The sequence below is a fragment of the Drosophila takahashii genome, chromosome 3R (genome assembly GCF_030179915.1).
Source record: "Drosophila takahashii strain IR98-3 E-12201 chromosome 3R, DtakHiC1v2, whole genome shotgun sequence".
In the NCBI taxonomy this organism is placed as follows: domain Eukaryota; kingdom Metazoa; phylum Arthropoda; class Insecta; order Diptera; family Drosophilidae; genus Drosophila; species Drosophila takahashii.
In genome coordinates, this window is record NC_091681.1 from 6,738,400 (window position 1) to 6,766,222 (window position 27,823).

General features: G+C 37.6%; 3 protein-coding genes across 8 annotated transcripts; 1 reads left to right on the forward strand and 2 right to left on the reverse strand.

The window, feature by feature from the left end:
- Positions 1–447: 447 nt before the first annotated feature.
- Positions 448–2,392, reverse strand: LOC108054447 (E3 ubiquitin-protein ligase MARCHF5). 3 transcript variants are annotated; one of them, XM_017137416.2, is made up of 4 exons: positions 2,238–2,392; positions 1,624–2,134; positions 1,367–1,563; positions 448–1,311 (listed from the first exon to the last, which is right to left on the reverse strand). In XM_017137416.2, the coding sequence occupies exons 2-4, from the start codon at positions 2,128–2,130 to the stop codon at positions 882–884; spliced, it is 1,134 nt and encodes a 377-aa protein (XP_016992905.1). In that variant the 5' UTR covers positions 2,131–2,134; positions 2,238–2,392; the 3' UTR covers positions 448–881. The 3 variants fall into 3 exon arrangements, with proteins under 3 accessions (XP_016992905.1, XP_016992906.1, XP_016992904.1); XM_017137417.2 differs by having other exon boundaries at positions 1,624–2,155; positions 2,204–2,380; XM_017137415.2 differs by having other exon boundaries at positions 2,204–2,379.
- Positions 2,393–5,605: 3,213 nt separating this feature from the next.
- Positions 5,606–7,068, reverse strand: LOC108054444 (Golgi to ER traffic protein 4 homolog). Its single transcript, XM_017137413.3, has 3 exons — positions 6,810–7,068; positions 6,514–6,748; positions 5,606–6,452 (listed from the first exon to the last, which is right to left on the reverse strand). The coding sequence occupies exons 1-3, from the start codon at positions 6,959–6,961 to the stop codon at positions 5,820–5,822; spliced, it is 1,020 nt and encodes a 339-aa protein (XP_016992902.1). The 5' UTR covers positions 6,962–7,068; the 3' UTR covers positions 5,606–5,819.
- Positions 7,069–9,074: 2,006 nt separating this feature from the next.
- Positions 9,075–27,607, forward strand: LOC108054443 (BTB/POZ domain-containing protein KCTD9). 4 transcript variants are annotated; one of them, XM_070217117.1, is made up of 3 exons: positions 9,076–9,714; positions 21,903–22,034; positions 22,211–22,412. In XM_070217117.1, exons 1-3 carry the CDS (start codon positions 9,154–9,156, stop codon positions 22,283–22,285), a joined length of 768 nt encoding a protein of 255 aa, XP_070073218.1. In that variant the 5' UTR covers positions 9,076–9,153; the 3' UTR covers positions 22,286–22,412. The 4 variants fall into 4 exon arrangements, with proteins under 4 accessions (XP_044250665.1, XP_070073218.1, XP_070073219.1 ...); XM_070217118.1 differs by lacking the exon at positions 22,211–22,412 and adding an exon at positions 22,092–22,210 and having other exon boundaries at positions 9,077–9,714; XM_044394729.2 differs by lacking the exon at positions 22,211–22,412 and adding an exon at positions 27,159–27,607 and having other exon boundaries at positions 9,078–9,714.
- The last annotated feature ends 216 nt before the right edge of the window (positions 27,608–27,823 follow it).

The following is a 27,823-nucleotide window of genomic DNA, read 5'->3' on the forward strand; positions in this document are numbered from 1 at the left end:
CTAGCAATTATAAATGATTAGATCGCTTTTTGGAGCGTACGCCTCGGACAGTTCTTTAACAGTATATTTTGTCTTAGCTATGTGTGTACATACATATTTATATAGAAGACTGAAAGCTTTTGCGACGTAATGATTAGTTTAAACTGTAGAGCCAAGTTAATGTAAGCTTCGCAGATTCATAAGTATGAATAAGACAACCTGTACTGATGCAAATACAGATTCTCCAACACAATTAAAACTTTCATTGTCATCATCCATCATCCGGAATCGCGATTTAAAAATATTTAGTAAAAGCATTATTCTGACTTTCTTGCTCCTCCGCGTTTTGGCTTACACCAGGCAATCGAACCCTACGCGAAATTATTCGGATTATAAGCAATACAACCAAAGAGAATGTAAACAGTGTTAAACAGTGTTCTCTTTGGTACAACTTTGTTGCACAATGTATTCTACGGTTGTAATTCACCCACAGCAGCGGTATTTGATTTTATTTACATAGGCAACTTTTTAATTTACAAAAAGGGTAACGTATCCAATCAAGTGCTTGGAAGCATATACATATATAAATCCATTATATACTATATCGATATTATATCTACGCAAGGACATGGCGGATTTTTCTTTATTGTTAACAAAATATTTGCCAAGTCTAATTGGCGTCTAGTTTGAATATACATTTACTTTCCGGCCTTTACACATAGTGTACTTTAACAATAAATTTAGCTTTGTTACCTGCAGACTCTTCCTCAATTTCAGCCATCTAAATTAAATGAGCTTTGCAGTGTCCTTGCAAGTGCGAGAGGTAAAACAATTAACTTAAAACAAACGATAACTCGTAGAAAACAGTTGACCCTGTAAATTGGATTTAATACCAATTACTTCTAGACAACGCTACCTCCACTATCGCCGCGTTGACGAGTGATTACTGCGTCCATATGCTGAACAGGAGGAACTGGTCGCTGCTGGGGCTGCTGATCTTGTCGCGCTGCATTTGCGGCATTGTTATTGTTGCGATGCATGAAATTCCGAATGTTTTCCTCAGTGTAGTCGACGATTCGACGCTTCTTACGTCGGCCGTACTGTTTTTGCTTCAGATAAATCTTCAGGATTCCCTTAACCGTTATAAAGGTGAGACCTCCCAGGAGTGTGCGATGCAACGTGTTGTCCACGGAGTCAAAGAGAATCCGTCCTACGATCGACGATATAGTGGGTAGCAAAAGGGCGCCACAGAACACACGCGTGGCCGACACGGGGTCCGAGAGAGCAGGTGTGGCCGGATTGCTGGTACTTGGCTGGTCTTCATCTTGGTTGCTGCATAAAACAGAACATTAAAGGCTGCGGGCCTAGCAATTGTGTGCGCACTTACAGGTTCGGATAAATGAGGCTCACGAAGGGAAACTTACGCACCACTGTGCCGCGGTTTCGAATCAGGCGCAACAGAGCATCCTCCCAGCGGATCAAGCGACCAAGCACCAGTCCCACCGGGATTGCCGGCAGTCCAATGAGCAGAACGAGGGGGTCGCCGGCTTCCATTATGGACATGCCGTGCTCATGGCCCACGATCTGTCAATTGTGCATTTGCTGAACAAGGAACTAATTAGAAATTATGTGCGTAATATGTACCTGTAAGAAAGTCACCGCTCCGTACGTTACAGCTGTCCAGTATAGAGAGCCCACAAAGAAGCCAGCCGCCAGGAAGGGACTAAGGCGCTTGATAAGATTGTCCATCGCCTCCAGGGCACCCCCGAATTTGCCCATCTGGGGGAATACAATAATGTACTCAGTCTGGCACTGCGGACAGGACACTGAGCGGAGGGCGTTGCCCTTTTGGGTCTTCTCGTCGATCCAGCGGTAGAGGCAGCTCTGGTGCACCCACTTGGTAGTGCCGCGGCACTGGCAAGGTTTCACCCACGCCGCCAGGCGGTTGTCTTCGTCGGTGGCAAAACAGATCCAGCAGCAGCGCTCCGCCTCCGCCACATCACCGCCCACTTGGACCGCAGTGGACGTGGAGGCATCTGAGGGTGCTTTGTTCGCTGGAGCGGGGGGCACAGTCAACGTGGTGTGATTTTCTTTGGCAGCATCTGCAGGAGCCTCACTGTCTGCGGGGGGCGCTGCACCCTTGTCGGCCATTTCGCTGAAATTGTCACACCATGTACTATTTATGTATGTTAATCGGCTGCATTTGGGTCCCGAACCAGCTTACTTTGCTTGCACTCTTTTTACTGAGCGCTACTAACCCCTTATTCAGCTGAGGAGTGTGCTTTCACTTCTTTACCGGGCGGGTTCTTACGTTATTTTTATTTTGCGTGGCTCAACGAAAATTAAACTAAATTAATCTGAACTGATGTATTCTGCAGGGCACATTCGATGATTTTTTGGTAGGACCAGACCGCATTTAGTCAATTGCTACTATCCGCTTGTACTTAGCCTTTGCTATGGTCACACTGGTTTCCCAGTCAGTTTATTTTTTTTATTTATTTGCAGAAACAATAGGGGGATTCCCTAAACTGTTAAATTGCTGAATTGTTGAAAATTCAACAAAAAATTTCAGCAATTAAGGGAACGACCCAAAATGGTTCCTGTTGAATTTTCAAACAGCTGTTATTTGTTAAAAAATTTAACGGAACTTAAAGCATGTAAAATTTGATTTATTATTGCTAGTTACTGTCTAAAAGTGTTACCAAGGTAAAAAGAACCACAAATATGCTTTCTAAGTTGATTTTAAAATAAATAATGCGTACTGGTGATACTAAAATGTTACAGAGTTGCCACGACTTTCAAAAAAAGGTGACAACTCTGGCTTTTCAGCAATTCAACAAAATTTTCAACAGCCCCGAGGCTGTTGAATTGCTGAAAGTTCTGAAAGTTGACTTTGTATGGAACAGCTGATTAACAGCTGACCAAAATTCAACAATTCAGCAATTCAACAGTTCAGGGAATCCCCCTTATATAGAGTGGGGATCAGTTGAAGCCTCGGGATGAGGAAATTTGGTCATCGTCGAAAGTATTATGGTTCGTTCTCAGTATAAGACCATATTTGAACATAATTTGAAGGCATCTGTGGACAAAAATTGATCCAAATCATACGGCGCATATCCTGAAAAATTGGCTGCTGTTTTATGCTTTCCGGCAATTGTTTTCACCTGGGCATACAAATTATAGAGCAGGTTTGGGTAATTTTGGTTCGAAAATTTTGCAGTAAGTAATGTAAAAAATCGTCCGTAGACTTTTGTCAATGCCATTTTTAAGTTTTTCGTCCGTAAATTTTAAAGTTTTTTATAAATAACAATACAATTTTAGTTTTTGTATATTAATAACATAAAGAACAAAACTGCATCATTTCTTTTCCCGTAAAAGCAAAAGGAGTGGGTGAACTCAGAAAAAGGGGGTCGTCCGTAGACTTTTGTCCGCCACTGTACATATATGATTTTTAAAGCAAACGTTAGGAAAGCATACATGTTTTTTATAGCAAACCCAGGAACTTTGAAATTCAATTACAAGAGAACCATGGCCGACCGCCAAGTTCTTTTTGCAATTAAATTCTTAGGAAATCGCGGTCCATCGAGGATAATTGTTTTCGCGAATTTCGGGGGTGAGCCCGCTAATATATGTATAGTATTACCCTGTTTTCCGTCATTTGCAAGACATAAGCGTCGTGATAACACCAGACCACTTATTTAGGTAAGAGGGGAGAAGGGGGCTCCAATGGTAAAAGTGGCACAATTGTATGTGGCCCTACCGGCCAAGCGGCTCTTTTAAGTTGCGCGCCGTGTTCACTGAAGGTTCTTTTGGACACCAGAGGGCTGCATTAAAAATTTGAGCTTTAAGAGACATCAGTTGAATAAATTACGAACCAATTTCCGTCATTGTCAAATTTTTGAAAATAGTCTCATTCTGTTCGGGATACTTTATTGGACATTGGTCGCTCGCGAGATTTTTTGAAATATTTATTTTCTGAAGGTCTTGTTGTTGGTCTTCAATCTTCGTGGTATTTGATGAGTCAGATTGCAGTCAAACTGAGGTAAATGGCTCAATTCGCGGTTAGGGGCGGCAAAACAAAATTTGAAATCGCGAAATTTTTAAGAAATAGTGGAATTGTAGAAATCAAAGAAGAACAAGAGAGAACGCTATAGTCGGGTTGGTGTCCCGACTATCTAATACCCGTCACTCAGCTAAAGGGAGTGCGAACGCTGTACTCGGGTTGGTGTCCCGACTATCTAATATTCGAACCTCAGCGAAAGTGAGTGCGAGGGAGATAGATATATAAATTTTGATTGCGTATAACTTTTTAATGAATGGTCCGATTTGAAAAATTCTTCTACATTTCGATAGGTATAAGTATACACAACAAAATTGCATTTACACTTCTCAAAAATCTTTAAAGATGTGGGCGCACGACACATTTTAAAATCGTTAGTGGGCGATTGTGGGAGTTAGGGGGGGCGTGGCGCTCGGCTGAAATAAACTTGCGCTGCGTAGGAGGCCCAATAATATGTGTGGAAAATCTCAACCTTCTAGCTTTTGTAGTTTCCGAGATCTCAGCGTTCATACATACGGACAGACGGACATGGCTAGATCGACTCGGCTAGTGTGCCTGATCAAGAATATATATACTTTATGGGGTCGGAAACGCATGCTTCTAGCTGTTACATACTTTTTCACGAATACATTATACCCGCTACTCTACAAGTAGCGGGTATATAAATATAAAACTTACATAAATGTGTGAAAGAGCTATAACCGCATTTTTATACCCTTGTAGAGGGTATTATAATTTCAGTCAGATGTTTGCAACGCAGTGAAGGAGACGTTTCCGACCACATAAAGTATATATATTCTTGATCAGCACCAATAGCCGAGTCTATCTAGCCATGTCCGTCTGTCCGTCTGTCCGTTTCTATGCGAACTAGTCTCTCAGTTTTAAAGCTATCGCGATGAAACTTTCCCGAAGGTCTTCTTTTTATTGCAGGTAGTACATATGTCGGAGCCAGCCGGATCGGACCACTATATCTTAAGGCTCCCAATCAAATATAAGAAAATTCATTGTAACTTTGTAGGAAGTAGGCGTTTTGATTCTTGACTACTTAAAAACAAAATTGAAATAAATCGAAACGCTGAATCTGGAATCCCTGGAACTGCACCGAGTGAGTATTCTTTTATCTACAAGGGTATATAAGCTTCGGCTGGCCGAAGGTAGCTTCCTTTCTTGGTATATCATGGGAAAGAGTTAAAAAAAATCACAACTATTTTCTACTTTAGATCAAAAGATTGGTGGACAAAAAAATTCAAAAAATTTTATAAAAATTATACCTTTTACCCTTTACCGTTAACAGCGAAAGTAAGTTTCTTACTGTCATTACCCCAGTACTGGGGCTATACTAGTTTAAAAAGTATGTTGACATTTTGCAACGTTCCTCAAAGGCTTTGCAATTGACTTCAAAATGATGTAGGAAAAGCTATAGCCAAAAGAACAGCCTTTACAATGATACCAGTCTCATTCCAATGGTTCTTTATTTATAGCAGCTAAGTCTAACCAAACTTTTCCTCCTATTAGTGCCCCCTTCTTCCCTACTTCCATTTGGAGTTAGTGGATAAGGCTCGGTGATCAAGGTGAAATAAACGTTTGTTTATATTTTCCCTCTAAAACACTGTGGAATCTACATTGCATTTATCGCGACTATACGCATACATTAAAATTATAACAAGAAAAGACCGATGAATTCTTGGCAAAGAACTTCGTTGACTAAGAGCGACCAAAAAGTGTAGTAACCAAAGGGTCCTTTGCTATGCACCATTTCTGCCAAAATCTGTATTTGATGTTAGTCCAGCTCGTTATTCACGTTCTGTCGTCTTTGCGGCGTGCCCTGATCCTCCGCGTCGTCCTCGTCGAAGCCCGCCATTAGGCGATTGAATATGTCCCCGAACATGCCGCCCAATCCTGGAGGGCCGGCATGACCTGTTTCCGGCTGCTCGTCGAAATAGATCACTCCAATCTTGGCCACGTACTTCAGGAAGGATGAGTCGCGCTTAAGCGATGGATCGTAAAGCTTGCGCAAGGCCCGAAACCCAGCAACACGCTTTGCGTCAATGAGGCGAAACAGGAAGTACAGAAAGTTGACCAGCGGTTCCTTGTAGGGGAACTCATGCCTGAGTATCTTAGCGTGGTACCGCGTGTACTCGGTGAACGTTTCTTCGGCGGTCTTTCGATCCTTAAGCGAAAGCTGCTGCAACACTGCTTGCACCAGAAACAAGTCTACCTCGCCCTGGAAACCTCTGCTCTGGCTGATCTCTATCAGCACTCGGCCGCAGAGGCTTCCGTCCTGGCAAAGAAGATAGTGATGCCGAGCGGACTCGATGTTTCCCTCTGTCCAAAACACATGAGCAATCAACTTGTGCAGTACCGGGTGGCCGTACTGCCCATGCAGTGCCGTACTCCACTTAATGGTCCGTAGCTAGGGGACACATGTAACTCGTTATGGCAACACGTCGGGATTTAAAACGTCAGAGACTTACGATTAGGGTCTCGCGCTCCACCGTCGCAGCGTTGAGGCCACGGATCAAGGCTCCTAGACGTGGCACCCACAAGAAGTTGTCGGTGTCCTCCGCCTGCGGTCCTCGCTTCTCCAGCGTGTCAACTAACAAGAGGCACAAGTCCGCCGCGCTGCTCTCCTGCTCCTTGGAAATTAGCTGTTGTGCTCCGTCAAAGAGGAGATCCAGGCAGTCCTGGTAGCGTCTTTGCGCTGTGTACCTATAAAGGGAGATACAATATTCGTACCCATTTCGCTGCAAATTTTAAGAAAAGAGGGTACCTAAAGTACAACGTCCTGTACATCATGTGCGCCTCATAAAACTCCCCTCCGGCCAAGGATTGAGACAACTTGGCAAGAACTCGGCTGACGCCGCGCTGCCCGCTGGACACCGCACTGCCGCTGGCCTTTGCACCTGTCTCGGCGGCGGCCATTTGCCCTACTTGCTTTGTTAATTTATACGCGGTAGTAAGCCGAATTTAATATTTTTTTATATTTACATATACACACATTCCGATGTCGGGACTATCGAAATCGAGTAACAAAATAATAAACTGTTCACAAAGGTGCTTTATATCAAAGAGGGTTCACAACGCTGCTGTTGCGAAAGGAGCTGAGTAGTGTAGTCAAGGTATCATTTGCCGCGTTCAGAATAACTTCATGATCATTGGCCGCGTTCAGCAGAACAACATGGTCACTGATCACTGATGGATTTCTTACGATAGTTCTGCTGAACGCACATGATCACTGATCATGATGCAAGAATTTTGCATCAGTCATCAGGTAGCGAAAAAAAAAAGTACGCTACCTTTTCTTGATACATGATACATGACTTCTGGCATGCATCGATAGTCGAAATATCGAAACTTAATAACAAAATAATTAAAAAAAACCATAAAGTCGGTAGAATTCTTTATAATTGTTCAGCCATTTTTGATTTTTATGTATCCACGATAGCTGTGAGCAGTGCTGCAGTTGCGGGGGCGGGAAAAATATATATTTTCAAAGTGCGCGCGCAATATTTGTTATATATTTTACTTTTCCGTCGTCGAAATGTATCATTAGCGTTCAGCAGAACAAACTTGATTACTGATCCATCAGTGATCAGTGATCATGTTGTTCTGCTGAACGCAGCTATTGTTTATAAGGTCTACCCACATAAATTCATCCACCATCCGTTGAATGTATGGTCCGTAGGGGTTTGCCGCTCCGAAAATTTAACAGTTAGTCCGTCATCCAAATTTGACAGACTTTGACGGGCTCTTTTATGCGATAGTTAGGCGATGTTTATCGGTGCAACTCTGAATTCTTCCTATTGACTGTGAAAAATGGAACGATGACTGCGGGAAAAAATCAAATAGATGGAGGGAAAAAATTAAATTATGCTTAAGCTCATTGTTAGGGCCGAATCACCTTTTATACTTTTCCAAACTTGTAATGCAAAATGTAGACGGACTAAAAAAAAATCAACATACAATTTGAAAAACGTATACTGCATTGTAATGCTGTTCATTTATGAAAAATAAAAATATTCTTTCCTCATGTAGGAATCAAGCATGGGTATTACTGTATAATGGAAGGAAAGGCTTTATTTAGGTCGTTAAACTATACTCAAAATGAACGTTCTTACTATTGAAGTCCCGAAGCTCAAACGTGTCGAAGGGGAAACGAAAAAACTAACACATAGGCAACAATATTTAGGTGCAGCAATCGTAATCGATTACGTTTTCTACACTTGTAATGCATTTTTTCTCCAGACCCCATTCACATGTTCGCCTCTGGGAATATATATGCATACTCGTTATAAAAGCTCAGATATGTTTCAAAACTATTATCTTATGCTATTTATTTTATTATTCTACAATAAGATTAGAACGCAATTTTACGACAGTTTTGTTGAGTTGAAATCCCCCTTCGTTAATGTTGAGATGAGCAACTGCTAATCAAGTCAGCTGTTATCGGATGGTGCATGGTGGATGCGCTCTGTGCTTCACGACAGCTGTGAGCAGTGCTGAAGTTGTAGGGGCAGGAAAAATATTTTTTTTAATTGAGCGCACTGTTTGATATATATTTTACTTTTACCTCATCGAAATGTATCATGATGAGTAAAAAATATATCAGCAGAACAAGCTTGATCACTTATTACTGATCCATCAGTGATCATATTGTTCTGCTGAACGCGGCCATTGCTCACCCTAGTGAGTGTACCAAGGTAAAAAGAACCACAAATATGCTTTCTAAGTTGATTTTGAAATTAATAATGCGTACTGTTGATACTAAAATGTTACAGATCTGCCATGACTTTTAATAAAAAAGGGTAACAACTCTGGTTTCCAACGATTCAACGAAATTTTCAGCCTCGAGGCTGAGTTTGCTGAAATTTCTCAAAGTTAATTTTGTATGGAACAGCTGATAAACAGCTGACCAAAATTCCACCATTCAACAGTTAGGGAATAGCCAGACTGAGTTCTTGTCATTTTCAGCGCGGCTGATGTTGTGGCCCAGTGTGAACAGTCTATTTGGACATCCAATGTAAATAACATCACAGGGAAGAGGAATAAACGAATTAAAAACAGCTGAGAATTGACAGCAGATTGTGTAGCTATTTGCTAAACTGTCCAAGCAAATGGACAGTGAACCGAAGGAGAGTGTTTCCGACTGCGGAAGGAACGAGCTCCCTCCGGAAGCCAACAGTCTCGCCGCTGCCAGCGTCTTCGCCCCAAATCGTTGGGTTAAGCTGAATGTGGGTGGTCAGATCTACGCCACTACCATCGATACTCTGGTCGGCAGGGAACCGGACTCGATGCTGGCACGAATGTTTTTGCAAGATGGCAGCATGATGCCCAGCGAGCGGGACGAGAAAGGAGCTTTCCTAATTGACCGGAGCCCTCGTTATTTTGAGCCGATCATCAACTACCTGCGGCATGGCCAGTTCGTCTGTGATTCTAACATCAGTGTGCTAGGCGTCCTTGAGGAGGCAAGATTCTTTGGAATCTATTCGCTCGTTACCCATTTGGAGGAGCGCCTTGGACAGCAGGAGGCACCGATGGGTGACAGGCCACTGACGCGCAACGACGTCATAAAGGCCATCATTCAGACCTCAGTCATAACGGAATTGCGCTTTCAGGGCGTAAATCTTTCTGGTGCTGACCTTCGAAAGCTAGACTTTCGCAACATTAATTTCAAGGTATGCGCTGGCGATAACTTTAAGGTACTTTTGTAGTTTATATTGAGTTTCGGAGTAGGAAGATAAATAAAAATCAGAAGTTTTTAACATTTCTGAATTGAAACTATGTACAGTGGCTCCATCGCTAAATCGAACACCTACTTTCATAAAATAAACATGCAAAAAAAAAAGAATAAAATGGGTTAAATTCGTCGTTTTTTTGCTTTTACTTATACATGATGCTAATATCTTCCAAAAACATAAACAAAAATCACATATTTAGTTAGTTTTCCAACAAAAGCAATAAAAAATCCGATTTTTAAGGTTCAACGAATAATCGTACACTCGAATACGGTGATTTTTTATGGAACTTGCTGCACACTTGGGGTTTTTGGCATTGAGATTACTTTGTAGTAGAGATTAAGAGAAGAAAACATCACTACACTGAAAAAAAAAGTTGAAATGGCTCCAAGGAAAGACATTTTCTGTGAAACTTCGTCAGTTGATTGGAAACTCAATTTCGAACTAAAAACTGTACGGAAATTCACTGGATTGGTCGGAGAAGTCAAGTCTATTGTCCAGGAAATTATTATGAGGTTCCGGGATACATTTTAATTTGACAATAGAGGCGGGAAAGGCCAAATCCAGATGTTAATAACGGCATAATTCCAAAGTACCTTAAGATTTTAAAGGATACAAAATATTTAAAAAATTATTTTGTAATGTTTCTTTTGATGATCTGAAAGGGCATTAAACAACCGACAAAATGATGTATCGGTTATAAAAATCGGTTGAAATTTGTATGGAAATCGTGCTTTTTGACCAAGCATTTATCTGATTGGTTATAGTTTGGTTCATTTTTTAGGTATGTTGTGAACCGATTTTTATAAACGATACATCATTTTGTCCGTTGTTTAATGTGCACCCATTTTATTCATTTTTTTGCATGTTTTTTTATGAAAGTAGGTGTTCAATTTAGCGATGGAGCCACTGTATATCGTAAGTTTCGATTCGTAACTGTTCAAACTTAAAACTTTTTAATAATTCTCTCAATTATTAGAAAAGGAACCCCCAAGTTGGATAAATGCTGCTTTTAGCCATTTATGTATTAAATTTCTAGCTGGCTAGTTAGTTCGTCAACAACACAAATCTCATTCCAAATAATTTGGTGTTACTAGCAGGGACCGAAAATAACTGTTATTGTACATTTTTCTTACAAAAAAAATCATGCACATAGAAGAGTACTACAATTTTTTTAAATACACCACTATTTTTGTTAGCTATTATAGTTTACAAAACTCAAAAAATAAATGTTACTTGTTGATTTGGTAATTGTCTAGAAGAGGAGCCTGTGCCCCAAAAATTACCCTCGATGGGCCGCGATTTCTTAGGAATTTACGTGCAGAAGAAATGCGGCGGAAATGCATGGTTCTCTTGTAATTCATTTCAAAGTTGCGTGTTTTGCTATAAAAACAAAGTAGCATTTTCTAGGATTTTCAGGTGTTTTGTGACATTTTTCCTATAAACAACTAATGGGCTTACCGTTGGCGGTCAAAATAATAGGCTTTCGAAAAAATTCGACAAAAATGTGAAATTGTTTTTATAGCAAGCCACACCCCACAACCGTGAACTAAATATCCTCGATGGACCGTGATTCCTTAAGAGCTTGAGCGATCATGGATGACCAACATATACAATTTTAAAATGAATCTTAAGACTTAACTATCCTCGGTGGACAGTGATTCCTTAAGAACTCGAATGACTATAGATGACCAACATATGCGTGTCTTATAAAATTATTATGAAAGTAAGGTTCAAGAAATCGCGGTTCAAGGAATGCAATTAATGCGCCGCAGCATTAAAATTTAAAAAAAAAACAAAAGAGAACGCTATAGTCGGGTTGTTGTCCCGACTATCTAATACCCGTCACTCAGCTAAAGGGAGTGCGAACGCTGTGTCGGGTTGGTGTCCCGACTAATAATCGTAACTCAGCTAAAGGGAGTGCGAGGGAGATAGATATATAATTTTGGATTCCGTATAACTTTTTAATGAATGGTCCGATTTGAAAAATGTCTTTTACATTTCGATAGGTATAAATATACACAACAAAATTGCATTTATACTTCTCGGAAATCTTTAAAGATGTGGGCGCAGGACCCATTTTAAAATCGTTAGTGGGCGATTGTGGGCGTTAGAGGGGGCGTGGCGCTCGGCTAAAATAAACTTGCGCTGCGTAGGAAGCCAAAGAATATGTGTGGGAAATCTCAACCTTCTAGCTTTTGTAGTTTCTGAGATCTCAGCGTTCATACAGACGGACAGACAGACAGACAGACAGACAGACGGACATGGCTAGATCGACTCGGCTAGTGACCCTGATCAAGAATATATATACTTTATGGGGTCGGAAACGCTTCCTTCTAGCTGTTACATACTTTTGCACGAATCTAGTATACCCTTTTACTCTACGAGTAACGGGTATAATTAGGACGGAAGCTAACTTCGGCAAGCCGAAGTTTTAATACCCTTGCAGATTTCACTAATGAAAACTTGACTAAAATAGCAACATGAATTAATAAACAACAAAATATTTTACAATTGAAAAAAATAAAAATTAAAAATTTTTCACCCTATTGTTCCTATGGGAGCTATATGATATAGACGTCCGATCGGCACGCGCTTTTACCCTGATCAAGGTATGCGTAAAAGAATAACATTTAGAAAGATTCATGTCAAAAGCTCTTACACTGAGCGAAATATCTTCATTTTGTGAAAGCTATATCCGATTGTTCCTATGGGAGCTATAGGATATAGACGTCCGATCGGGTCGGCTTTCAAACTTAATCTGCGTACACATGTTTTAGGACAACTGTGAAAGTTTCAAGCTTTTAAACTGAGCTCGCAAACGGTATTGAAACAGACATACAGACGGACAGACGGACGGACGGATAGACGGACAGACGGACATGGCTTATCGACTCCCCTATCGATCCTGATCAAGAATATATATACCTTATGGGGTCGGAAACGTCTCCTTCACTGCGTTACAAACTTCTGACCAAAATTATAATACCCTCTGCAAGGGTATAAAAAACAAATTTTTTTGCGGCGCATAGCACATTTTTTGCAGTAATGCGCCGCATGCAAAAATATTTTTAAAAAATCGCGCGATTTTTTTTTAAATGTTTTTTGACTGCGGCGCATAGCACTTCTTCTTTACATTTTCTTTAGTACTTGTATTGCCGTTAGGATTATAAAATGCGTGCAATTTTGGTGTAGCCTTTTCTACGATTTTGTTTAAAAATATAAAAATTAAAGGTTTTATAACGGCTAAGACCGTGAAAAAGGTTACAATAGATAATCATCCTTGGACCGCGATTTCTTCAGATTTACCTAAAGGATATGTATGTCTTGGTCATCTATGGTCACTCCAGTTCTTAACATTAATTCGCTGTTGTGGGGTGTGGGGTCTGGCCTGCTATAAAAACAATTTCACATTTTTGTCGAATTTTATTATTTTGAATACAAACGAAAAGCCCATATGTTTTTATACCCGTTACTCGTAGAGTAAAAGGGTATACTAGATTCGTGCAAAAGTATGTAACAGCTAGAAGGAAGCGTTTCCGACCCCATAAAGTATATATATTCTTGATCAGGGTCACTAGCCGAGTCGATCTAGCCATGTCCGTCTGTCCGTCTGTCTGTCTGTCTGTCTGTCTGTCTGTCTGTCTGTCTGTCTGTCTGTCTGTCTGTCTGTCTGTCCGTCTGTCCGTCTGTCCGTCTGTATGAACGCTGAGATCTCAGAAACTACAAAAGCTAGAAGGTTGAGATTTCCCACACATATTCTTTGGCTTCCTACGCAGCGCAAGTTTATTTTAGCCGAGCGCCACGCCCCCTCTAACGCCCACAATCGCCCACTAACGATTTTAAAATGGGTCCTGCGCCCATATCTTTAAAGATTTCCGAGAAGTATAAATGCAATTTTGTTGTGTATATTTATACCTATCGAAATGTAGAAGACGTTTTTCAAATCGGACCATTCATTAAAAAGTTATACGCAATCAAAAATTATATATCTATCTCCCTCGCACTCCCTTTAGCTGAGTTACGATTATTAGTCGGGAGTGACGGGTATTAGATAGTCGGGACAACAACCCGACTATAGCGTTCTCTCTTGTTTATAGTAAAATGTCACAAAACACCTACAAATCCTAGAAAATGCTACGTTGTTTTTATAGCAAAACACGCCACTTTGAAATGCATTTACAAGAGAACCATGCATTTCCGCCGATAATCTTCTTCACGTAAATTCCTAAGAAATCGCAGTCCATCGAGGGTAATTTTGTCGCGGTTTTTGGGGCACAGGCCCCTTTTCTAGACTAGATAATCTTCTTCACGTAAATTCCTAAGAAATCGCAGTCCATCGAGGGTAATTTTGTCGCGCTTTTTGGGGCACAGGCCCCTCTTCTAGACTATTACCGTTGGTAACAGTTAGTAACAGTGTGTAACAGATATTTCCTTGACATTTTTGAAAAATGGAAATAATGGAAAAAAAGGGAAAAGGGAAGAAAGGGAAAGCACTATTGCTGCTCTCCCGTGTTCGTATTGCTGTTCTCTTCTTACACGTTGCGCTGCTGTTGCATGATGCAAAGTTGCTAAACTAAAATCGTTGTCTTTACTAGTAGGTCTTGCAAATACAAAAATTTTATTTTACCACTTCGTGAAGAATTGATGAAGCAATATGAGGATTTTTTTTTATTCGGAAACCGCGTGTATTCCGTTGTACAGAATTTTTAAAAATTTAAATTCTCTTAAAAAATACTTAATTTTAAAATTAAAAATTTTTAAAATTATTTTTCTGAAAGACATGAACATATCCCACAAAGTTGCATACCAAATATTGAAATAACTTAAACGAGTCTCAAGTGATGCATAACTGAAAAATCGGAGTTTAATTAGAAATTTTTTTTTTTAAATAAACGGTAAGAGTTAAAAAAAAAAATAAAAACCGATCTTTATATTTCAATCCTCTATCGAAAAAAAAAGTTTCGATTGATTCTGAGATTTGACCCAAATTGGCCTGTCACGTTTCACGTGGAATGAGCCATATTGTATTCGTGCAAAAGTATGTAACAGCTAGAAGGAAGCGTTTCCTACCCCATAAAGTATATATATTCTTGATCAGGGTCACTAGCCGAGTCGATCTAGCCATGTCCGTCTGTCCGTCTGTCTGTCTGTATGAACGCTGAGATCTCGGAAACTACAAAAGCTGGAAGGTTGAGATTTTCCACACATATTCTTGGACCTCATACGCAGCGCAAGTTTATTTTAGCCGAGCGCCACGCCCCCTCTAACGCCCACAATCGCCCACTAACGATTTTAAAATGTGTCCTGTGCCCACGTCTTTAAAGATTTTCGAGAAGTATAAATGCAATTTTGTTGGGTATATTTATACCTATCGAAATGTAGAAGACATTTTTCAAATCGGACAATTCATTAAAAAGTTATACGCAATCAAAATTTATATATCTATCTCCCTCGCACTCTCTTTAGCTGAGGTTCAAATATTAGATAGTCGGGACACCAACCCGACTATAGCGTTCTCTCTTGTTATACCCTTGTAGACGGTATTATAATTTCAGTCAGATGTTTGCAACGCAGTGAAGGAGACGTTTCCGACCACATAAAGTATATATATTCTTGATCAGCATCACTAGAAGAGTCGATCTAGCCATGTCCGTCTGTCCGTCGGTCCGTCTGTCCGTCTGTCCGTTTCTATGCGAACTAGTCTCTCAGTTTTAAAGATATCGCGATGAAACTTTCCCGAAAGTCTTCTTTCTATTGCAGGTAGTACATATGTCGGAGAGAGCCGGATCGGACCACTATATCCTAAGGCTCCCATAGGAATATTCAAACAAATATAAGAAAATTCATTGTAACTTTGTAGGAAGTAGGCGTTTTGATTCTTGACAACTTAAAAACAAAATTTAAATAAATAGAAACGCTGAATCTGGAATCCCTGGAACTGCACCGAGTGAGCATTCTTTTATCTACAAGGGTATATAAGCTTCGGCTGGCCGAAGGTAGCTTCCTTTCTTGTTAATAAGTAATATCCATTTGAATAAATCATTCTTATGAAATAACCATACTTTCAAAAAACGAAAATAAGACTACGAATAAAAAAAGAGGATTGTGCTTGTGATTGAGTGTGATAATGAATAAAATTAAGGAATACAATTGCTTAAATGGTCCAGACACTTTTTCCAATGTGTGTGGTAAATTTATTATGAGCAATACATTTCGACCCTTTGACAGTGAGGTAGAAGATCGATATTTCCTCTACTTTCGCATTAAACCAAATCTTGAAGAGGCTTGGACACCGAGGAGAATTTGCGAATATTGCCGATTGACATTACTTAAATGGAGCGAAGGCAAACGGTATGTTATTAAAAAAAGGATGCTTTTTTTGAAAGTATGGCTATTTCATAAGAATGATTTATTCAAATGGATATTACTTATTAAAAATACTCACAGTCATAACGCAAGCAATTTTATATTTTTTAAGGAATTTTTAAAAATTAAATTCTTTTTTATAATTTTCTAGCTTTTAAATATCTGATTTAGCTATTTTTTGACCCGGCTGCCATCACCACTCATTTTTGTGTACATGTCGCCGCCTAGGATAAAACTAAAATTTGAACTTTGTCAACCGAAAAAAGTTGAAAAATCCGAACTTTAAAAATCCACCATAAATCCAATTTTTTATGAATTTGGGCCATACTCGGCTTGTTTTGTCCGGTGGGATGTAAACTTTAAGTTTGTACCCATTATAATTTTTTAACGGATTTATTTCGAGCTTTTACGATACATACAGCCGACCTACAGAGGACCAAAAAACACATTTTTCATCTTTGTCGAGCTGCTTACTTATCCAATCATATTGATCTGTATGGCAAAGTTAAGCTCTGATCTATTGACTTTATAATGAAACAAAAACTGGCCCAATTGGGTGGATATTTGCCGAGATATAGGAAGAAATTAAAAAAAAGTCCGATATTTTAAACATTAAACAAGAGAGAACGCTATAATCGGGTGCCCCGACTATCAGATACCCGTTGCTCAGCTAAAGGATGTGCGAAGGAGATAAAAACTTTGATCCGCCGTAACTTTTTAACGAATGGTCCGGTTTAAAAAATGTTTACTTTTCCGAAATATTGAAATTTTTAAATTCTTATATAAGCGATTGTGGGCGCTAGAGGGGGCGTGGCACCCTTTTTAACACCTAGAATCTGTATGCAAAATGTCAATCTTCTAGCTTTTATAGTTTCCGAGATCTCAGCGTTCATACAGACAGACAGACGGACATGGCTAGATCGACTCGGCTAGTGATCCTGATCAAGAATATATATAGTTTATAGGGTCGGAAACGCTTCCTTCTACCTGTTACATACTTTTGCACGAATCTAGTATACCCTTTTACTCTACGAGTAACGGGTATAAAAATCTTTAAAAAAAAACTGTGCCATCGAAAAAAAAAACAAGAGAGAACGCTATAGTCGGGTTCGTGTCCCGACTATCTAATACCCGTCACTCGGCTAAAGGGAGTGCGAGGGAGATGGATATATATTTTTGGATTGCGTATAACTTTTTAATGAATGGTCCGATTTGAAAAATGTCTTCTACATTTCGATAGGTATAAATATACACAGACCGCCAGGCACATTTTAAAATCGTTAGTGGGCGATTGTGGGCGTTAGAGGGGGCGTGGCGCTCTTCTGAAATAAACTTGCGCTGCGTAGGAAGCCCAAGAATATGTGTGGAAAATCTCAACCTTCTAGCTTTTGTAGTTATTGAGATCTCAGCGTTCATACGGACAGACAGACAGACAGACAGACAGACAGACGGACAGACAGACGGACAGACGGACATGGCCAGATCGACTCGGCTAGTGACCCTGATCAAGAATATATATACTTTATGGGGTCGGAAACGCTTCCTTCTAGCTGTTACATACTTTTGCACGAATACAATATACCCTTTTACTCTACGAGTAACGGGTATAATTAGTGGTATTTTCGTGATTTGGGGGTCGAACACCAACAGAATTTGCCTACAATTGCTTTGGAGCTCTCCAAGAATATTATTTTGTAAACTAGTGTTATCGGATTTCCCGTTAACAGTACTAAAATTCCCTTATTTGTTAGGGACATTTGGCTTGGCGGAAATTTTCCGTGTGAATTTTTCGGAAGTTAACAGAGTAACAACAGAGGGAAATTCGATTTTGTGCAGTTCTTTCGGAAGTGAGTCTTGGAACAGGTCTGGGAAATTCGAATCCGTGTGAATCGGAAGTGAAAACTAGAACAGGGCCGATATTAAAAATGTCTTTTTTTTGTCAACCTACGATATTTGAAATTTTTTTGTTTTTCCGGTTTTTTTATGGTGTGAATTGTTTTGATGCAATCGGAAAGATAATAGTTTATTTAACAATATTCAAAAAGAAAATATTAAAAAAATCTAGTTTTTTCCATTGCACTTCCCATTTAAAACAAGAGAGACTATCTAACACCCGTCACTCACCTAAAGGGATTGCGAGGGAGATGGATATAAAACATTTTTTTGATTGCGCATAATTTTTTAATGAATTGTCCGATTTGAAACGATTTGAACCAATCGATTGATTGGTATAAATATATATAAAAAAATTGCATTTATAAGTCTCGGAAATCTTTAAAGGTGTGGGCGCCAGACACGTTTTAAAATCGTTAGTGGGCGATTGTGGGCATTAGAGGGGGCGTGGCGCTCTGCTGAAAAAAAAACTTGAGCTGCGTAGGAAAGTATGTAACAGCTAGGAAGCGTTTCCGACCCCATAAAGTATATATATTCTTGATCAGGGTCACTAGCCCATATTGCCATGTCTGTCTGTCTGTCTGTAAAAGACATTTTCCAAATCGGACCATTCATTAAAAAGTTATGAATCGCTGGGGAGCGATTTTTTTTAACTTTAAATATTTTATTTTTTAGCCGAAAGTGAAATTTTTCAGGTAAAAAACGCACTTTTGACTTTGGACTTCCGAAAAAAATTGTTAAAAATAAAAAATTGAAAAAAGGTCTTTACAGGGGGCGGGTTTTTTCAATTCTTAAGCGAAATGTAAAAACAAAATGGAAATCCGATCATTTTTAGCGGAGGTACAGTGAACACCGCAAAACGCCTTTTTTTTAATAGTTTTCCAGCTATCTCTTTGTAACCGATGTATTAGCCGATAGTATCGGCGTTTATAGAAAAAATCGCAAAGTTAGTCGATTTTTTGGTGCCAAAGAGCTTACCCCCCCCCCCCCCCCCCCCCCCCTTAACTTAACATTTTTGGGATGTAACATTTCATTTCATTTCTTAATACGTTACCAATAACACCAGTTTACAAAAAAAAATCGATGAAATATACCATGAATGAAACCTTTGTTTTCCGGTAAGGTACGTCTTCCTGATTAAGAAATTGGCACTTAAAATTTTTTTTATGGATTATGGATTTTTAACGAAGCCATTTATGCCAGCATTTTTGCATTTTTTCTAACTTTTTCAACTTTGACGAAATGTAGCTTTCAAACTAATGAATGGAACTCAATGCAATGTATAAGAAAGTTGGAGGGCATTCTATTACCTGTAAAATGAGTGAATTATGGTTGAAATCGGTTAACCACAACTCAAGTTAGAAATTAAAAAAAGGTCAAAAACGTTTTTTACACTTTAAAAAAAGTTTCATCCATAAAAAAAATTTTAAGTGCCATTTTCTTAATCAGGAAGACGTACCTTACCGGAAAACAAAGGTTTCATTCATGGTATATTTCATCGATTTTTTTTTGTAAACTGGTGTTATTGGTAACGTATTAAGAAATGAAATGAAATGTTACATCCCAAAAATGTTAAGTTAAGGGGGGGGGGGGGGGGTAGGCTCTTTGGCACCAAAAAATCGACTAACTTTGCGATTTTTTCTATAAACGCCGATACTATCGGCTAATACATCGGTTACAAAGAGATAGCTGGAAAACTATTAAAAAAAAGGCGTTTTGCGGTGTTCACTGTACCTCCGCTAAAAATGATCGGATTTCCATTTTGTTTTTACATTTCGCTTAAGAATTGAAAAAACCCGCCCCCTGTAAAGACCTTTTTTCAATTTTTTATTTTTAACAATTTTTTTCGGAAGTCCAAAGTCAAAAGTGCGTTTTTTACCTGAAAAATTTCACTTTCGGCTAAAAAATAAAATATTTAAAGTTAAAAAAAATCGCTCCCCAGCGATTCATAACTTTTTAATGAATGGTCCGATTTGGAAAATGTCTTTTACAGACAGACAGACAGACATGGCAATATGGGCTAGTGACCCTGATCAAGAATATATATACTTTATGGGGTCGGAAACGCTTCCTAGCTGTTACATACTTTCCTACGCAGCTCAAGTTTTTTTTTCAGCAGAGCGCCACGCTCCCTCTAACGCCCACAATCGCCCACTAACGATTTTAAAACGTGTCTGGCGCCCACACCTTTAAAGATTTCCGAGACTTATAAATGCAATTTTTTTATATATATTTATATAATATTGAATCATATATTTGAAATCGGTTAACCACAACTCAAGTTAGAAATTAAAAAAAAGTCAAAAACGTTTTTTACACTTTAAAAAAAGTTTTATCCATAAAAAAAATTTTAAGTGCCATTTTCTTAATCAGGAAGACGTACCTTACCGGAAAACAAAGGTTTCATTCATGGTATATTTCATCGATTTTTTTTTTGTAAACTGGTGTAATTTAGGCCAAAAAACTAGTCAATTGCCCCATTGTACAATGGTTTTAAATTTTTTTATTACTTTCTGGATTATTTCGCAAAAAACTAGTGACGGTGCACCTTCAACATACAAAAGTTCTGATATCAACATTTGTAAACAATCATGTAAAGGATTCTTCTGCTTTTGAAAAATGTAAATTGGGTAGATAAAATTCATTTTGAGTTGAGTCAAAATCTGCCAAGTGGGCCACCCCTGTTCTTAAGGTCCGATTTTCATCGAACTTTTTTACTTTTCCGGTTCACAACGAAAATATAAGAACTTCATTTGAACGGTTTTGCGAAATTTTGAGTTTTGCCGGAGTTATAGGGGTCAAAACATGGCATTTTTGACACTTTTTCGAAAAAGTTGCACTCAGTCATTAATTCATAACTTCGGAACGGTAAGAGATATCTTTATGATGTTTTCACTAATCGCTCAAGAATTATTATGGCTTTCCATAAAAAAATGTAAAAAAACATTAAAATTTATTTTTCTTAAAATTAAATCAACATTTTTTTTTAGTTTTTATTTTTTTCAGTGTTCTTCACTAGCTATAGAGTTTAAAACCATTTGAAAATAAAGTTTGATTCATTACGAAAAAGATCCAAAAAAAAAAAAGAGTGGCCCGGCCAAAGGTTTTTCGCAATATCGATTTGAAGAAGGGCGCACAGCGGTTTTCCATACAAAAACGGCTTGCTCGTGAAAATTGGCTGGTCAACACATGCCGTTGCGCGCGTAGCGTCAGCCGACTGCAGCTGTCAATGAGGCACTTTTTGTCGTTTTGTATGGAAAACCGCTGTGCGCCCTTCTTCAAATCGATATTGCGAAAAACCTTTGGCCGGGCCACTCTTTTTTTTTTTTTGATCTTTTTCGTAATGAATCAAACTTTATTTTCAAATGGTTTTAAACTCTATAGCTGGTGAAGAACACTGAAAAAAATAAAAACTAAAAAAAAATGTTGATTTAATTTTAAGAAAAATAAATTTTAATTTTTTTTGACATTTTTTTATGGAAAGCCATAATAATTCTTGAGCGATTAGTGAAAACATCATAAAGATTTCTCTTACCGTTCCGAAGTTATGAATTAATGACTGAGTGCAACTTTTTCGAAAAAGTGTCAAAAATGCCATGTTTTGACCCCTATAACTCCGGCAAAACTCAAAATTTCGCAAAACCGTTCAAATGAAGTTCTTATATTTTCGTTGTGAACCGGAAAAGTAAAAAAGTTCGATGAAAATCGGACCTTCGGAACAGGGGTGGCCCACTTGGCAGATTTTGACTCAGTTTTCTTTTTATATATACGTCTAACAAGTGGTAACACTTTTCCCCGATAAAAAAACACTAACCATATCGAATTCACTTTATTTCCTAAAAAGACCCTCCACTTTTACTCGACAGTACGCCAACATGTCGCACTGCAATTTGTCACACACCAATTTGTCCCACACTTGCTTGGAGCGGGCTGATCTTCAGTACGCCAACTTGGAATGTGCACAACTTGTTTCCGTGCGAGGACTTTGCGCCAACATGGTAAGTAAAAGGAATATTTAAACCCTGCAAAAATGCTTTCCTTTTCCTTTTTTAAAGGTATAAAATGTTGTTTAAAACTGGTTTTTAAATATTTGCTACAAAAAATGTAATTGACCAAAGTAATAGGAAATGGAGCCAGCCGAACTTATATATCCTCGCAGATTTTTCCATTTTAGATATTGTTATTTGATTATACCGTGCAACAAAATGAATGCTTTTTAAATTTACCTCGATGGATCCTATGTTTTTGAATTCGTTAAACTGCGTTTTCCAAAAAATTCCCCGACGCAAGGACTCTTAGCACAAGGACCTCAAAGTTCGAAAAATGCTGAGATTGGCTTACTTTCCGGAGCACTCAGAGGCAAACGGATTCATGGTTTGATTTGATGTTAAAGTTTTTTAAAAGATACACTCTTTATCTTTCAAACCCTATACTTAGAATAATTTTAGGATTTTTATTAAAGGAGAAACAAATTCTAGAAAACATAGTCAAAAAACATAAAAGCATACAACTGCGGTCAAAATAGTAGTAGTGTTGCCGCCCTGTGTTTTTAAAGGTTTCTCGGATATCTTTAAAGGTGTGGGCGCCAGACACATTTTAAAATCGTTAGTGGGCGATTGTGGCCGTTAGAGGGGGCGTGGTGAAGAATATGTGTGGAAAATCTCAACCTTCTAGCTTTTGTAGTTTCCGAGATCTCAGCGTTCATACGGACGGACAGACAGACAGACGGACATGGCTATATCGACTCGGCTAGTGACCCTGATCAAGAATATATATACTTTATAGGGTCGGAAACGTTTCCGTCTCCCTGTTACATACTTTTGCACGAATACAATATACCCTTTTACTCTACGAATAACGGGTATAAAAAGATAAAAATAACATTTTAAATATTTCCTAAACAAAAAAGATAAAAATAACATAAATATTTCCTAAACAAAAATGAGAATAAGAAACGGCCTGCAATATTATTAATAACCAAATCTATTATGCTCTTTGCTTACCATTCATTTTCACACACCAAATTTATATTTCAATTTAATTCAATTGCTTACCTATAAATTGCATCTTTGAGGGATCGCACTTTAACTTTCTTAAATAGGCCCAACACAAACTTGTTACTTCGAATGCTCATCCAAAACTGAGCACAAGGATTCAAGATGCAGCGCAACGCAAACCACTCTCTCGCGAGAGACTGCATTTCAAAAAAAAACAACGCAATAAAAGTTACAGCAACGCAGAAGAAAATTTTCGATCATACCCACAAACATATAAATACGCCAAAAACTGTCTTCCCAACGCGCCGCGGACTAACCGCATGTCTTCTTCTTTTTCGTTTCGAAGAAAAAATGAGAAGCATAAAAGAAAAAAAAAAAGTTTTATTTTAAACTATGGTGACTTTCCAATTCTACTTTTCTGTTTTCAAGAAAATTTTTTTCTTAATTCTTTAAATTTAAAAAAATGTAGGTACCGTATTTTTAATGGCGACTTTCTAGATTGTAGGAAGGGCTGAAGTTTATTTTTCTTAAATTAATAGCGAAACTAATGGCAAACTAGGAAAAAACACCATTAATTTAAGAAAAAACGAGGACGGAAGCCAACTTCGGCAAGCCGAATAAAAACTTGACTAGAATAGCAACATGAATTAAAAAACAACAAAATATTCTATAATTGAAAAAATTTTTTTTTAATTTTTCACCTTATTGTTCCTATGGGAGCTATATGATATAGACGTCCGATCGGCACGCGCTTTTACCCTGATCAAGGTACGCACAAAAAATACGATTCGGAAAGTTTCATGGGAATAGCTTATATTCTGCGCGAAATATCCTGAAAAACGTCAAATTTTGACCGATTTCACCCTACTGTTCTAATGGGAGCTATAAGATATAGACGTCCGATCGGCACGCGCTTTTACCCTGATCAAGGTGTGCGTAAAATAATAAGATTTCGAAAGATTCATGTCAAAAGCTCTTACACTGAGCGAAATATCTTCATTTTTTGAAAGCTAAATCCGATTGTTCCTATGGGAGCTATAGGATATAGACGTCCGATCGGTTCGGTTTTCAAACTTGATCTGCGTACACATGTTTTAGGACGACTGTAAAAGTTTTAAGTCGCTAGCTTTAAAACTGAGCTCGCAATCGGTATTGAAACAGACATACGCGTGCCGATTGGACGTCTATATCATATAGCTCCCATAGGAACAATAGGGTGAAAAATTTTAAATATTTATTTTTTTCAATTATAGAATATTTTGTTGTTCATTTATTCATTTTGCTATTCTAGTCAAGTTTTCATTCGTGATATCTGCAAGGGTATTAAAACTTCGGCTTGCCGAAGTTATCTACCTTCCTCGTTGAGTTTTATTTTTTCCGATCAGAAATAATTAGGGTGTTTAATTGCGTTGCAAACGTTGTAAAGTGTAAATCAATTCCAACAACAATTTCTATACAAAATAGTTTTCAAAAGTAGGCCTTTAAAACTTGTTTGTATAGAAATTGTTGTTGGAATTGATTTACACTTTTACCCTTTACAAAGTTTGCAACGCAATTGAACACCCTAAATGATTATTTTTGATTTTTATTTTAAAACTCCAAAATAATCATTATTTTAAGTTTTTTTTTTTTGATTAAAAATAATGATTACACACAATAACAGTACCCAAACCTGTTTGTGAATCGTCACTGTGAAGGAAGTAAGAAAAACCATTTTAAAAATTCGAAAACAATTCACAAAAAATTGATAAGTGTCCTAAAAATTAGGGACATAAGGTGTCTTTGGATCAAAAATGCATTGTAGAAGAAAATATTTTTATTTAATTTTTAAACGCTGTTCACAAATTAAGATTTTTAAACTTAGCTGTGACTTTCAAATTTTTATTGCGCCCTCCTCCTCTTGTGGTTGAGATAGATTGAATTTTCCAAAACGAGCGTTTAAAGGAGACATGTAACTATTTAATTCCGAAAAGATTACCAAAATTGGTTGACCACTCTTGAAGATATATCCCAAAAGCCGAAGAAAATTTGTGATTTTCTTAAATTAAAGATACCGCAAATACCAGAGCTGATGGACTATAGGCGTAGTGGCCACTTATGCTTAGAAAAGCCTCATTTATCGAAATAAAATGGTGGCAGGCCTGGACATCGACCCATGTCACATTTTGTCGGCCTGTGTAATCTAAGTTACATGAAAATAATTTGTGTGCAATCCAACAAATTTTTGAACTGCTCGTATAAAATATGTTCTTACCTAAAATCCGATGTCTATTCATGACTCATAAATAAGAGGTGGTGCACACAAAAAAAAAACTTGGTAAAATCAACTGTAATAATTGTCAAACAGGCCCCAACCAGCAAAATTGTCAATTCTACTAAGTAAATAGTCATTTCACAACAACAAAATACAAAATACATTAGCAAGACACAAACCCAAAGCAAAAACAAAATACACGTAACTATTTTAATAGTTACGTAACTACCTTTGTTGGTCAATTTTACCAAGCAAATTCTTTTGTGTGTAACTTCATAAATCTTAACCAAAATAATCATATTGGTTTTTGGAGAGTATCTTTTAGAGAAAGAGGTATGTTTAAGCAATGTTTTCGTGCATTTTTTTAAGAAAACAAGCTTATTTTCTAGACGTACACGCTTATCGATGTGCAATTTAATTACATGCTCAATCCAGTATGACATTCTATATTTAAACAATATGTTTTGGACAAAGTACTAATGTTGTGAAGAAAATTAGTGTAAAGATTTGTGTCGAAAAATTAATTTGTTTCTGTTCTGTGCAGCTGATAACTTACGCAAGCAATAAGAATTTTAAAAATTTTTGTTAATTTTGTTAATAGGCTTTCTACTATTTTAATTGTTAAATACTATTCAATGACAAAAAAATAAAACAACAAAATACATGAAAAATTCAGAAAATAGTGAACTACTATTTTTCTATGTCAATTTTACGTATTTTTTTTTTGTGTGTAAAAGAATTTATCTAAAAGTCGATTAATACTAAAAAATATTTGGGTGAACTTCCGTTTAGCTCCTACCCCCGATTTCGTCCAAACTTTCAAAATCCACGTCATTTGTGGTCCTGATTATTGGAAAAATAGTCAAACTATCATGGAAAATAACTGTAAAAACTGTTTTTCTTAAATATCTTCGAATATAATAACTTAATCAAAAAGCTAGCTACGAGAAATGAAAGCTATTAAATAAATGAGTATTTTATGTTTTATACATTTTTTTGTAAAACTAATAGTTTTCGTTAAAAACGCTAATTAAGAATATTTTTTCACAATGTTTGAAAATAAAAAACCGTTGGAGCACACTTGCGTCATTTTGCCCGATATATCCCACGAAAGCTTCATGTTGTATCGGTGTGTCAAAATTTATATCGATGTCTCTCGATGTATTAGCGATGATACTACCAAAGTACGAGAATGGCATTACATTTTTTAGGAAGAGCATTTCTGTTCTCGTAGTTAAATATAAAATTTAGAAAACAAAATAAAATGCAAATTTTACAACGGAAATAAAATGTATTAAAAAAAAATACATATAAATCATTTATAAAGTCGCAGGCAAAAATTTTTTTTAAAAAAAATCGTGGCGAAAGGTAAAATGCTGTTATCGACTAATCGAAAACTATCTGTCGCCATTTTTATGGCGGGATATTGCAGTATTTTAAAATGTTCACACCCAATTTAAAATACTTCTTTTAGTTTTTCCTCGAAAACCTTTATGTTTACGAAGAAAATGATTAATACACAAAAGATCCGTTTTATAAATATCTTCTGTTTTTGTCTAAAACATTTTTTATTTTCCTTATATTTTCCGAAAAAACTGAAAAAACCCGAAAATTTCACGATTTTTACCGTTATTTTTCAAGATCCCGTTATGTGCGCCAACTTTGGCTATTTTTCCCGTAACCAGGACCCAAAAACACGTCAATATGGAAAGTTGGAAAAAAATTGGGGGTAGAAGCTAAACGGAAGTTTATCCAGCGTTTTCGACTCGATAAAAATTTATCTGGTCTTTAAGTATTTCGAACAGATAGCTATCAGGGACTTTGACAGGGACTCGAGAAACCGGCCCTTAAGAAATCTGAATCTCTTTCAGGAAGGCGCTAATTTACGTGGCTGTAACTTTGAGGATCCAACAGGAGTCCGGACCAATCTGGAAGGTGTTAACCTTAAAGGAGCTTGCCTGGAAAGCAGCAACATGGCAGGTGTTAATTTACGTGTGGCTAATTTGAAAAACGCAAATATGAAGAATTGCAATTTACGAGCTGCAGTCTTAGCAGGTGCAGATTTGGAAAAGTGCAATCTTTCAGGAAGCGACTTGCAAGAGGCAAATTTGCGTGGAGCGAATTTAAAGGATGCGGAGCTTGCCTTAATGGTGACGCCATTGCACATGTCGCAGGCCATACGTTGATTTATACGGTGGAAATAATTTATTGTGCAATTACATATCACGTTTTGGCTTCAAATGATTATAACTAACTAGTTTAAGATTAATAATTGTAAATACTTTTAAAAATAAACAGTATTAAGATTGCATTTCTGAAATGGTATAGTGTAACCTTGCAGATGCTGTAATAATTTCAGGTTTGTATACAAAGTAATTACTTCCCTAAAGCCTAGTACTCAGTTCAGCTAAGAGTTTTACTAGTCGAAAAATATTAATCTTTTAGTGAGACCGAAGTTTTCGGAGTTCATCCGCAATGCATGTAGCATGGTCTTACTCTCAACAAACAAATCAACTGGCGCCAATTTTAAAATATT

What these genes read in the sequence shown, in the direction of transcription:
- LOC108054443 (XM_044394729.2), top strand. Translation starts at nt 9,154, where the DNA reads ATGGACAGTGAACCGAAGGAGAGTGTTTCCGACTGCGGAAGGAACGAG. An exon ending in TTCGCAACATTAATTTCAAG is followed by an intron (nt 9,715 to 21,902) that starts GTATGCGCTGGC and finishes TTTACTCGACAG; the next exon opens with TACGCCAACATGTCGCACTG. An exon ending in GAGGACTTTGCGCCAACATG is followed by an intron (nt 22,035 to 27,158) that starts GTAAGTAAAAGG and finishes AATCTCTTTCAG; the next exon opens with GAAGGCGCTAATTTACGTGG.
- LOC108054444 (XM_017137413.3), bottom strand. Translation starts at nt 6,961, where the DNA reads ATGGCCGCCGCCGAGACAGGTGCAAAGGCCAGCGGCAGTGCGGTGTCC. An exon ending in TACAGGACGTTGTACTTTAG is followed by an intron (nt 6,749 to 6,809) that starts GTACCCTCTTTT and finishes CTCCCTTTATAG; the next exon opens with GTACACAGCGCAAAGACGCT. An exon ending in TGGAGCGCGAGACCCTAATC is followed by an intron (nt 6,453 to 6,513) that starts GTAAGTCTCTGA and finishes TGTGTCCCCTAG; the next exon opens with CTACGGACCATTAAGTGGAG.
- LOC108054447 (XM_017137416.2), bottom strand. Translation starts at nt 2,130, where the DNA reads ATGGCCGACAAGGGTGCAGCGCCCCCCGCAGACAGTGAGGCTCCTGCA. An exon ending in GAGCGGTGACTTTCTTACAG is followed by an intron (nt 1,564 to 1,623) that starts GTACATATTACG and finishes CACAATTGACAG; the next exon opens with ATCGTGGGCCATGAGCACGG. An exon ending in AGCCTCATTTATCCGAACCT is followed by an intron (nt 1,312 to 1,366) that starts GTAAGTGCGCAC and finishes TGTTTTATGCAG; the next exon opens with CAACCAAGATGAAGACCAGC.